The sequence below is a fragment of the Nicotiana attenuata genome, unplaced genomic scaffold (assembly GCF_001879085.1).
Source record: "Nicotiana attenuata strain UT unplaced genomic scaffold, NIATTr2, whole genome shotgun sequence".
NCBI lineage: Eukaryota > Viridiplantae > Streptophyta > Magnoliopsida > Solanales > Solanaceae > Nicotiana > Nicotiana attenuata.
In genome coordinates this window covers 54667-67307 of record NW_017673346.1, presented here as the reverse complement: position 1 = coordinate 67307, position 12641 = coordinate 54667, and the positions used below count along the sequence as shown (strand labels likewise).

Genomic DNA, 12641 nt, shown 5'->3' with positions numbered 1-12641 from the left:
TCAACATTATTGCTCAGACCTTAAGATTTAGTTGACTTTTCAATTACTTGCTGTAAAAGTGAAAAGAAAGTGAAGTTATTAGTAGCACTCCAACTATTATTCCATGCTAGAAATATCACTTTCTTTGCTAAGTATTTTGTCTTTTTCACCTTTTACTTTTAAACAAATGATATTACGAATCCCCTTTTCAAATAAAAGAGCTTTTCTTTAAAAACTATAAATTAAAGGTAATAATTTTTATTTGTATTTTCCTCTATTTCTAAGTGCAAAATGTGTGTGAACGGGGAATGCCTAGGTAACATATGTACCAAAACACGTAAAGATTTGAAACTGTTTTCCCTCTTAGATTTCCATGTGCGTAATGTCATAGTAGTTAAATCAATTCATCTGAATATTGTTGAAAATAGTGGTGGCAAAATTGTTAAAAGTAAATAATTATCCATACATTTTAAAAAATAGATTGGATAATGACCGGTTTTTATAAGAACCATATTATCCACTTAGAAATGGATAGCCAATTGATAACTAATGGCTTTAACTTTTGCATTTGTACAACCTCAAATTAGGAGTTCTTCAAGTTTGAGATACTAGGAATTCTCCCAAAAGTGATCATATTCAATAAGTCATGGATAATATGGATATCCATATTATCCGCCGGTTAACTCGTTTTTTATCCGTATTAAATATGGGCCGCACCGGATAATTTATCCCTTTTTAATACACGTTTTGACTCGCCCATATCCGACCCGACCCGTCCACTTACTTGACGAAAATACGATTTTTCGAAATGACAGAATAATCGTCGTAATATTATTATAGCTAGTATCAAAGGGGTGAAAAATACTCAAGGAGGCAAGGGAAAATATCTTCAAACTCAAAAGTTTTATGGATACAAATTTGGCATTGGGGATAATCTCCATATTTGTTTCAATTTGACGCACGTATGCGCATTAGTTAAGGAGGGGTTTGTTAGGTATGAATTCAAAAACCAAAGACAATTTAGTAAGTCCATCAAAGCGAGTGGCTGATTATGGTCCCAAGCTTGTAGTACATTTGATAAAAATATAGTCTTCTAACTTCTAATGTTTTAAAACCAACTCACCAATAAAATAGAATACGTTCTCGAGATATAGAGGGTGTTTGGCTAAGCTTATAAGGTGGTCAAACTGGCTTATAAGAATCTTTTGATTTATCTACGTGTTTGATAAATACCCGAAGTGGTTATAAGCCAAGTGCTTATATAAGTTAAAATCAGCCATAAGTCATAAATTGATCACCCCCAACTTATGGCTTTTCAGCTTATAAACACTTTTAGTTTGACCAACACTTTTACTAGTTTATCCTTAATAATATTTTGTAATCATGGAATACTTTTCCCAAAATAAATTTACTAACTTTCTCCTCGTCCCATATTTGTTGTTCCTTTTCTTTACAAAGAAACTTTTTAATTTATATTCTCTTGTAAAGTTTTTAAATGTATTTTAGTCATTTTAATAAATGAATAACTTATCATCACTTTTTAACCAAACACATCAACTGCTTAATATCAGTTTCAATACTTCTATCCAAACACGTAAATATTTATTTAACAAATCGATTTCAATACTTAAAAATACTTTTCAACACTTCAAGCTTATTGGCTATTTACGGTCAACTAACTCAAACGGGCTCATATTAGCTAAAATCAACTAAAAGGACACCTTGAAGCTGTGCATTCGATATTGGTCCAGAAAGGAATGAATCCAATAGTCATAAACTTTGTTTAAATATTTGACTAATTTTTGGGTTGATTTCTTTGTTTAATTAATGGGATCACCACAGCTCAAGAGGGTAATTACCATCAAAGTAGACCATAAATGGTGATTTAGAATGTCCAGATGAATGTGATTAGTAGTTTCAAAAGAGACTAATCCCTATTAGTCAGGGCTAAGTGTTTGCTGTTCCTAAATAAAAAATTGCCTGAAAAACCTCACAAATTGTTTATGCAGTTCATGCACAAGTTGAATTTACTCTATTGATTGTCAATTATTTTCTAATCTGTCCTTGAAATTTGGAATCATCATTCATTCTAACAAATGTTTCCACCCCCACTCCAAAAGAAAATTGAAATAAATTTTTATGAAAAAATTGAGAATGCGTGTTCATTTATAGGGCTAAAAATGGTAAGTAAAAATTAATTCTGAAATGAAATTTTTTCCAGTTTTTGAAATAAATGCTGTCATTCAATTGCGTTGCGTCCAGGCATATTTTGCAGGTCACATAAATTGGTAATAGAACCTGAGTCATAAATTTGTAGTGTTAATTCTTAATTAACAACAACAATCGTTTTCTTGTTATCCACTCCTTTTATTATTTTAGTACTCCTATTTCCTTTTAGGGACTTGGATAGGTTCATTGACTTTGCACAATTTCCTCTTCACTTATTTGTCATTAATAATCCCTTTTATATTTTTTTCTTCTACTTCATCATTTACCAATAATTCAAAATAGCAGAAAAATAAATTTTGAATGATAATATTTAATGTCAAATCGCAAAAAAAAAAAGAAAAAAGAAATTTGAAAATGAACTTATAATAATCCATTGCCTTTTTCAACCCTAGGGCACATTTCATCTCGAGGAGAGATTGTTTCATAAAAGCGTGAAAATAAAGTTAGAACATTAACACAAAAAAAGTTTGAAATTAAAAAGTGAGATTATCAATAATTCTTGTTTTTCCGAATGAATGTTTCATGTCAAAGAGAGAGTGTTAATTTAACAAAGCATGAAAATAAAATTTAAAAGTAACATTTTAATTTTAGAAAGTGAAGTTTTCTATAAACCATTGCCACTTGGTATATATTTCATCTCAAGGAGAGTATTAATTCAACAAAGCATGAAAATAAAATTTGAACAATAGCATTTTTAATGTCTAAGCACAAAGAAGTTTGAAATTAAGAGCCCGTTTGGTCATGCAAATTTTTTCACATTTTTTCGAAATCTGACCATAAAATTTTAAATTTTCAATTTTCAATTGGAGATGAATTTTAAAATTTTTCGAAAATTTGAAAAACTCCAAAAAGCTGTTTTTCAGAATTATCACCCATAGCACTCACAAAAATTCAAAAACAGCCCAAAATTATATTCATATCCAAATATAACTCTACTTTTTAAATACCATTTTCACTTAATTTTTTTTCCATTTTATTTCGAAATTTTACAATTCTTCATGTCCAAACGCCCACCAAAAAGTGAGCTGTAAAATTAAGCTAAGAAGAAAGGAAGAGGTAAAAAAGTAAAAAGAAAAAAAAGAGTCTATTGCCGAATCAGGAGCGGATTTTTTTTTTTTTTTTTTTTTTTTTTTGTCATTTGGCAGATATTTAGAAGTTTAAACTATGGCTCTATCCCGCTCTCACGCTCCAAACCCCCACCCCCTACCCCACCACACCACCTACATGTGTACAGTCCTAGTGGTGTTATATATCTAAAACATTACTCACTCTACACACTTCCACTCTCCTCCACTGGACCACAGCTACAAACTTCATTTTAATGGCCGATCGGTGTTGAGAGAAACCCTAGCTCTGTTACCGAGGAACAGCCATTAGAGCGCTTTGTCGGAGCTCATAATTTATTTGTTAATGCAAAGTAAGCTCAGCTCCCATGCATACATTATTTACAATTTAACACATACATACATACATTACATGTTCCTATGTTCTTGTGCTTATATACGGACATGTATTCTGATATGTATATAATCAAGCAGATTAGGTGCAACGTATCACTTGCATTGTACACTTTTTTGTTGAAATTTTGAGCTCCAGGTGTGGAATCCTCGAGAATTGCTTCGATCTGTCTTATTTGCAATTTAATTCAGTTTTTTTTTTTCACGCTTTTGGTTTTCGGAATTTCAGTCTTTGGATTCAGCAACTTTTAAGTTTTTTTTCTTAGTTTTAATATTATTGTCTTTCATTTTCTTGAGGTAGAAAAGTTTTCTCTTGAAAATTTTGTGTTCTCTTTAATCCTGGCAAAAAAAACTAATTTTCCGTTTTAGTTTTGAGATTGTCATTTCTGATGGAGGAGTTTATCCGGTTGTGCTAGGAGAGATTTATCCTGCTACTGTCAGAAAATATAGGAAATTTTCCAATTTAAAAATTACTTTTGGTTTATAAGATAATCCACCAAATATTACATTAACTGAAGATTTTTCTAGTATTAGCATTTTAGCTTTGTTTCAAAGGTTAATAAATTGTACCCGGTGACACAGCTTAAGACCTTAGGTGAATAAGATCTCTTGTTTTATTCAGTTATCTGTAAATATGTTTGATTTATGGATAACAATTAATGAAATATGTTAAGTATATATGTCATTTTTTTTTTCTGAATTTTTGGTGTTATCATGTCTTTGTACAAGGCATAGATGGGCATTATCTTCCTGATTAGTGCAATGCATGAATTGTAAAACTCTTTTAACAGCACAATCTTTGTGCTGTTTTGATTCTAATAAAATTCTCAAATAAAAATAAAAATAACAATAATGGTGTCTTACTGACTGTCTCCATATGCCATATGTGTGACCCATTCACCTTGATGTGGAAACATGCTAATTTTTGAAATGAACTCTATGCACAACTGGTGAAGAAAAAGAAAATCTGTATGCACACCTAAATATGCTACTATAATTATCATTAAATAATTTGCATTGCATATTTGAAACATAGCTCTTTTACTGTTCAAGATCCGAGTTCTATTTTTATTTAATGAAGAGTTTATTGCAGGCTTGATTTTTCTGGCTAGAAGAACATGATTGCTGCTTATTTATTTATACCTCTAGAATTGCATTGGAATGTAATACTGGTGAGTTCCACTCTTTCAAAAGTGAATACGTATGTTGTGCATGTGCTGTCATTTTTTGTGATATTCGTACTATTTTGATGATCTTGAGCCATAAAGAACTGAAAAGGCAGATATGAAATAGCGTCACCTCACTTGACAGTTTGTTGTATAGTTGGTATTTTTGATGATATGTTGGTTGTTGTGTTTGTAACACTTTCCCTTTATTGCTTCTCTTTGGATAATTCCATTATGTTTTGAATATGGATATATAATAGTATATTTCTTTCCTAGTTGGCTCCTGGTCGATCAAAAGAGAGAAAGAAGGGGTTCTTTTGCCTAATTGACAGATGCGATTGTGAATTTAGCGCGTGGTACTATCTAGAGATATAATTTTTTTTCCAGTTAGAGCTCTGTTACAGGCTTGGACCTTTGTATTCTTAATGTCTTCTTAAGTAGATTGCTAGTTGGTCCTTGTTATTGTGTGATTGACCATTATATTGGAAAAATATAATCATTATGAAGAAACAGCATATGACTGCTTGATGACGGGTGGAATAAGACATTTTATTACAAAAGGAAAAACAAATATTGCATCCTATGTGGTATGATGGCAGAAATTGAGTAAAGTCCGAGAGCGAATTACCAATACTGCCTTATGGCAAGTGGTTCGTATTTCATTATGTGCTCTTGAGAATATTAGCATCCAAATCTCGTTCATGATGGACTTCTCTAAGTATTTCACTGGTTCTTCACTTCTTTTCTAGTTCAATTTCAACATTGTCCTTTTATCAGATTATGGGTCCTAAATTAGAACTAATTTTGGGATTTAAACTTTCTAAAAATTGCACTGATCCAGTGATGTCAAAGGCGCGCTTAAGCCCTGAAGCGAGGCTCAAAACATGTTTAGCGCTTCGCCTCGGTTTGTGGGCGCTTCAATGTCACATCAAGGCTCTAAGGCATACTTTTCCTTGCCAATGAGTGTAATCCTGAAAAGGCGACACTAAACAGTTGATATTTTACTTTATCGTAATTTTTTTAAATTTCTTTGTCCATATATTTGTTATTCATGCTTATAATTATTGGTCTTAGATTACATATACATATTTTTGTTTTTTCTTCAGTTGCGCCTTTTTTCATTAAAGCGCACGCTTTAATTGCGCTTTGCGCTTAAAGCCCCAATGGACCTTAGAGCTTTTTTGCGCTTTTAGCCTTTGATAACACTGCACTGATCGTGGTTTCTGTTTCAGGTTTATATTTTAGGGTAGACTTGGTGCTTCAATACCAATAGGTCCATTTGGCATAGGCTGCATATGGTTAGCTAACTATGATAGCTCCTTTTTGAATCTATCAAACCAGTCGATTATGAGGGTGTTTGGCTAAGCTTATAAGCCGGTCAAACTGGCTTATAAGCACTTTTTGGCTTATCTACGCGTTTGGTAAAATTAAAAGTGCTTATAAGTTAAGTGCTTATAAGCCAAAAATAAGCCAAAAGTCATAAGTTGGTCTCCCCCAACTTATCAAATTTCAGCTTATAAGCACTTTAGGTTTGACCAAAATATTTACTATTTTATCCCTAAAATACTTCTTTTTAGAACAAAACTCTTCGTATAACCAGTTCTTCAGCTGCTTATTATTAATTTCAGCACTTTTATCCAAACACGTAACTGCTTATTTTTTAAATCAGCTTCAGCACTTAAAAGTGCTTTTCAGCACCTAATGCTTATCAGCTACTCTAAATCAGCTAAGCCAAACGGGCGCTATGTTTCCATTGATTGATCTTCTCAATTGTGAGCTCCCAAATCCAGCTTGTGGTTGACAGTGGCCATGGTATATTAAACAGTCAAGCATTTTAAACTGATCCTGCATTCAGGATTCTCTTCTTATATGGTCAATGATACTCTTTTAGCTTTACTTTGGTGTATCTGAATTCGCTGGGAGATAATGCTTATTTCTATCAAGCTTTTATGGTCCTTTATTGGGGCTAATTCCAAAAAGAAGTCTTTCTGGTACTTGTTTATATTAATCAAGTTTTTCTGGCCATGGTCTCGATGTTTTAGGTCCGTTGTCTGTACTTGCTTCTAGATGGTCTTCTTTTCTTAAATTCTTTTTCATCGTGCCATATTTATTTCATGTGTATTTTTTGGTAACGGGATGTTGGTTCTGCAATTGTAGTTTTGATATTAGGTGTGTCATCGAGTTCAACGCACTTTCTGCTCGATGAGGCTTGCAAATATAAAACATGGATCTCTTCATCTTGAAGAGCACAATATGCGAATCACACGAGCACGAGCAAGAGTGTCGGGTTCATCAGGACGATTACCACCCCTACACCCATCCACAAAACAGGATAAGAAGCATGTATTGGGAGCAGAGTCCAAAAGACCGAAAAGATCCGCCTCAGATGAGAACAGACCTGGTACCTCTAGTACTGCTACTGGTGTACAGCCTAAGAGAAAGGCTGTTCTTAAAGACATGACGAATGTACTTCATGAGAACTCTCACATGAATTGCAAAAACGGAAGCAAAATTCAGGTTTTCTTTTTTGTTGACACACAATGTTCGCCATTTGGAAATAAAAATAATTATGTTATATGAATTGCTTATCTAGGTGGCGTTTTCTGCGTCTTAGACTGGTTCTTGTGCTTAATTTTACTCTGTCTCAAAATTACCACCAGCTTGTGGTCAAATATGTTCATATTGGTGATAGGTTAAAAAAGGCTCCGATAAGAGGAACAATAAGGCGAAAACTGCTGTTTCGGTAAAATTGTCACAGCTCCAAGAGAAAGGGAAAGAGGATATAGCTGATAAAGTAAAGAAAGTGAAGGTTGAGGGATCACAAGAAATCAGTTCGGGGGCAAATTGCAAGGAGGATATGTTACCTCAGCTAAGTAGATATGTAACTCCAGCACAATGTGGTTTAGTCCATCTAGTGCCTGTGAAAAGAAGTTCCTGTAAGGCCATCCCACTTCAGAATGTAATGAAAAAAGGTTTGATGTTGTCTGTCATCGTGCAAGATATAAAAGCATTGAAAATTTAATACATTGTCTATCCTTTTAGCTTTTTAAATAGATTAATACAGCCATGGTGGGGCTAAAATGCCAGCTTATTTTTAGTTTAATAAATGCTGGGCTCTCTTCAAATTATTATAGTTGTTCTCTGTTCTGTGACATGGTTCACAAGGTAAGTACTTAATCAGCCAACTTTTGCTGGAAATTGTCTCATTCTGAATAGGGAAATTTACCACTATCTGTATTCTGTCCTGCTGCAACAGGTTTATATGTAATACGTTTATGTTTGATCCTTGATGCATTAGAGTCTTTTATTATCGTGAGAAGCCTACTAGCTTGTTAGATTAGGTTCTGTTCTCCAAAAGTGAAAAAAGCATGCATATCCTGTGAAAAATAGGTTCAGTAACGAAGTAGTCCAACGGGTTATGCTTCCTGGTCTAGTTCTGGCATCTCATTATCATATTTGATGGATTCTAATTATAAGCCAAAATTTTGTGTACCAGCTGTAGGAAGCTATTTATATTTCCCCTTGGGCTACTGAGTTTTTTGCAATAGATAGATGGAACTTTCCCTCCACTTTGCTCCTTTTTAGCCTTTGCATTGAATTGAAGTCTCAATATGTTAATTCGTTGAACTTTCCTGTTCTCATGCCCACTTGTTCTGTAGTGTATGGTCAAATGACACTTGGATGAATAAGAGATTGAATAGCTGTTAAAAAAAGAGGAAAGAAACTTGTTAGTCTGCCTTATCTTCTGCAATGACCTCCAAAAAACTCTAATCATCTGTTCATCAGGTGAAACTTTACTGTATCATATCCTTTTGTGAAGCTGCTAAGTTTCTTTCTGTTGCATCATGCAGATGAAAGCAAAGTTTGCCAGAAACAAGAAGGCTTTGCTAATCTAGGAATTGCTGATATTGATTCAAAACACAAGGATCCACTGATGTGTAGTCTGTATGCTCCTGATATTTATAACAATTTGCATGCCATTGAGGTACGTACGAATGTTTCTTAAATGACTGTTATACTGCTGATATGTGATCTACACAGCATCATGCCACTCTGGTGGTACAAATAAAATCAATGTTCTGTTACCTACAATTAGTTACTATTAACATATCTTGGTTCTAGTACAATGGTATCATGGATAATTAAAGGGCTTAAAATGACATACCCTGCACACGTCATGGATAAAAAACCGAATAATTTTTCACTTCGAACAAGTTTAAAAGATGTAGCTGTCCTTTTCTTTGCCAAACAAAGGAAGAGCTATATAGTTTTACTGGTGAGCCCAAATTCTCTCTTCTCCACTTTAAAGCATTGATGGATTTTTCTTTCCTGCAGTTTGACCGTAGGCCTTCTTTTGATTACCTGGAAAAGCTGCAGCTGGACATTAACAAGGGTATGCGAGGTATTCTGATTGATTGGCTTGTGGAGGTCAGTTAACTTACTTTGGATGCATTACCAATGATTTAAAATTTTCTTCTCACATCTCTTACCAAGCACTATCCTTTTTAATTGTTTACTACTTTTTCTTGGACGTTTTTGTTCTCTACCCTTTTAGATTGATTAGTTTTTACTGAACAGGCATTATCAACTGAAATGTTTGCTTCATATCCAAGTTTCATCATCTTTGTTTAATATTTCCTTTTTACTACCCATCTCTTTTTTTTTTTTTTTTTTTCCATTTTGAGATATTTACAGAAGAAGTTTTCCTTGACCAAAATTCTAGTATTTGAGAAACAGCATGCAATTAGACTGCAGTATCATTTGTGCATGTTTTTAGTAGGATTGGCATATGGGATTCATAGTTTGATAGTTTTATCAGTTTCTCCCTCCCGGATTTTCTTTCATATTTGGTCCAACCCAAAAAACTTGACCTCTTTCTTTATTGGAAAGTTTTTCTATCTTCAACAATTCAAACTATTATAACTAGTATTAATTTTATTCTGTCTAAGACATGATATAACATCTTATCAACTAGCTCACTTCTTGAGCACTTTTTTGCCAACTTCAATACAATAAATTCAAATATCTTATTATTAACAACCGGACCCCGCGCATAGCGGGAGCTTAGTGCACTGGGCTGCCCTTTGCAAGTCCAAATCAGTTCCACTTTATTTTCACTATCTTACAATATCATTACATGTTGATCATCAATATCTCTTGCAGGTTTCAGAAGAATATAGGCTGGTTCCAGACACACTTTACCTAACTGTTAATCTTATTGACCGGTTCCTATCTGAAAATTACATTGAAAAACAAAAGCTGCAACTACTTGGAGTTACCTGCATGCTAATAGCTTCGTAAGTTCTTGTTTCTGACACTTTGACTGTTTGAACATCTGGGCCCGCTTGCTTATGACATTCATATTTAAGATGACCGGGCATCAAGAGTAGGCCCTTGGAATGGGCTATCTTCTGGTTGCCTGCCTGTGTAAAATGTCTTGCTGCACTTTTGTGTTATCTAGCTTGTGGAAGATGATTGAAATATTGTCAGATTATAGGGTAGAAAGAAAAGGATTTACTTTCAAGAGCTTAGTTGATTTCATAAACATGCCACGAACTTCTGAGCATGGATTGTGGTCTACCCTTAAACTGAGTTCTTTTTCTCATTTTCTCAAGAAGATAATAGTGTCCCAGCATATAAATGTACCTACCTTCAGCAAAAGAGAAACTAACTGAATCTGCAATTATTCAGTGGCTCTTTTCTGTAGTACTAAGATTTTCTGCGTCATTGCACTTAATGTTGCAGCAAATTTGAAGAGATTTGTGCACCTCGTGTTGAAGAATTTTGCTTCATTACAGATAACACTTACTCGAAGGAAGAGGTATCCATTTTTTATGTCAATATACTTTATCGTCATCATCTCTTTGGTCTGTGATTTGTGCAGGTCACTTATACATTTATACAACCCAATGATATTGTGTTCCAGAGTTAGTCCTACTGAGTACTGATCAAGTTTCCTAGTAAAAGCTGGTCCTTATGCAATATTGTAACCATTTGTCAGTATGTTTGTCGTTACTTGCAAAGTCAACCTAACATTCTTTTCTATTAAACTGGTCTGTATTGCTTAATTTTTCCATATTAAGCTGATCTTCCACAAGGCAAAATTATCTAGTTGTCTTCTTGATTTTTCCCACTTGGATATACTTCTTCCTAAGGACTTAAAACTTCCTAGGTTTCAGCTTATTTGCGCTGTCCATCTTCAGTCGACTGACATAAACTTTGTCATGTGGATGTGTAAAGGCCATAATTACATCGTATTGCAGGTAATAAAAATGGAAAGCAGAGTCTTGAACCTTTTGAGCTTTCAACTTGCTTCTCCAACCACTAAGAAATTCCTGAGGTAATACAATTTGTATAATCTGCTAGTAATTTTTACTTTAGTATGATACATAGAAAAATAAGCTTTTCATTGTGGCATTGTTCATCCTCGTTTTTAGGAGATTCATTCAAGCAGCTCAAGCTTCGTACAAGGTATGAGATAGCACTATTTTGCCCGATATCATGATAAGGATGCTTATTTGTAAATAATTGCTCCAACCGGCAGGTTCCCTCTGTCGAACTGGAATTCATGGCAAATTATTTAGCAGAGTTAACACTTGTTGACTATGGGTTTCTTAAGTTTCTTCCATCTCTTACTGCTGCATCAGCTGTATTTCTAGCTAGATGGACGCTTGATCAATCTAACCACCCATGGGTATGCATCTTTTAAACTCCTTGATACTATTCGTCTTCCGTTCTTTATTTGAATGCAACTATGAAATGACTCTGGTGATGTATCACAGAATCCAACTTTGGAGCACTATACCAGATACAAGGTATCAGAGCTTAGAACTACAGTTTTTGCACTGCAAGAGTTACAGATGAACACCAGTGGCTGCACCCTCAATGCCATACGTGAAAAATATAGACAACCAAAGGTAAACAGCTGCTACGTCACATTTTGCTAATGACCAGCTTATGCTAAGAAATACCAACTACCTAGCGGACAAGATTTCTGTAGTCGAATGTCTGCACCAATTCAGAAACAAACCTCATGATAGTTATGAGGCTACATTTCAAACACAACCTTTCGGATTATACCTCAAATATCAGCTGTTCAATGTTTTATGCATATAACTAAACTTCTTGTCATGTTGACAGTTCAAGTCCGTCGCTACTTTAGCAGCTTCAAAACCAGTCCAATCACTGTTCTAAGAAGAGCTTGTATTCCATCTGCTTGGCCAGTTCAAATGTTGTGAATCCATCCTAAATCTCTCATATTAAGTCAGACTTACATGGAAATATCCCATAATCTGTCAATCGCCAAAAGAGCCCTCATTTTGTTTATTCCTCTTCCAAGGTTTTACTGCTGTATCATTCTAGATTCTAATGAGTTCAAGGTACTAATAGATTATTAGGTGGAAATGTGAAGGCTTAGTGGAAGTGAAGCTGTTAATTTAACAGAACTTTAGTAGAAAAGAAGTTAAGAGTAACCGATAGCTACTTGCTATCTTGTAGTTTGACTTTCGAGCTTACTGAAAGCTCCAGTTGTAAAATCGTTCTGAAACTGACATTTCTATTCTTTTAGTCAATAAATTCGTTCATGTTAAATACTTGACTAGTGTTGGATCTACTTTTAAATATAAGAAATTGGGTTGAAATGTGGCTTCCCGACCTAAACGTTTTATTATTTATATTTTCATTTCTGCTATTCCAATTACTGCTTTCCTTTTTAGGGTTAAATTTTATTTTTAGATTGAATAGATGTAAATTTGAATGATGCTGAACTACAGTTAGGATATTGTTTAATAATTTTAAATAATTGTTAATT

At 34.0% G+C, this 12641-nt stretch overlaps 1 protein-coding gene across 1 annotated transcript; it reads left to right on the top strand.

The window, feature by feature from the left end:
- Nucleotides 1–3472: 3472 nt before the first annotated feature.
- Nucleotides 3473–12423, top strand: LOC109216106 (cyclin-A2-2-like). The gene is made up of 13 exons (XM_019380238.1): nucleotides 3473–3625; nucleotides 4759–4837; nucleotides 6989–7348; nucleotides 7524–7803; nucleotides 8683–8816; nucleotides 9167–9259; nucleotides 9995–10128; nucleotides 10577–10652; nucleotides 11095–11171; nucleotides 11269–11302; nucleotides 11376–11525; nucleotides 11614–11748; nucleotides 11972–12423. The coding sequence occupies exons 3-13, from the start codon at nucleotides 7034–7036 to the stop codon at nucleotides 12023–12025; spliced, it is 1482 nt and encodes a 493-aa protein (XP_019235783.1). The 5' UTR covers nucleotides 3473–3625; nucleotides 4759–4837; nucleotides 6989–7033; the 3' UTR covers nucleotides 12026–12423.
- Nucleotides 12424–12641: the final 218 nt, after the last annotated feature.

Coding starts and splice junctions, on each gene's coding strand:
- LOC109216106 (XM_019380238.1), top strand. CDS start 7,034: ATGAGGCTTGCAAATATAAAACATGGATCTCTTCATCTTGAAGAGCAC. Junction 10,653..11,094: donor ACACTTACTCGAAGGAAGAG/GTATCCATTTTT, acceptor ATCGTATTGCAG/GTAATAAAAATGGAAAGCAG. Junction 11,749..11,971: donor AAAAATATAGACAACCAAAG/GTAAACAGCTGC, acceptor TCATGTTGACAG/TTCAAGTCCGTCGCTACTTT.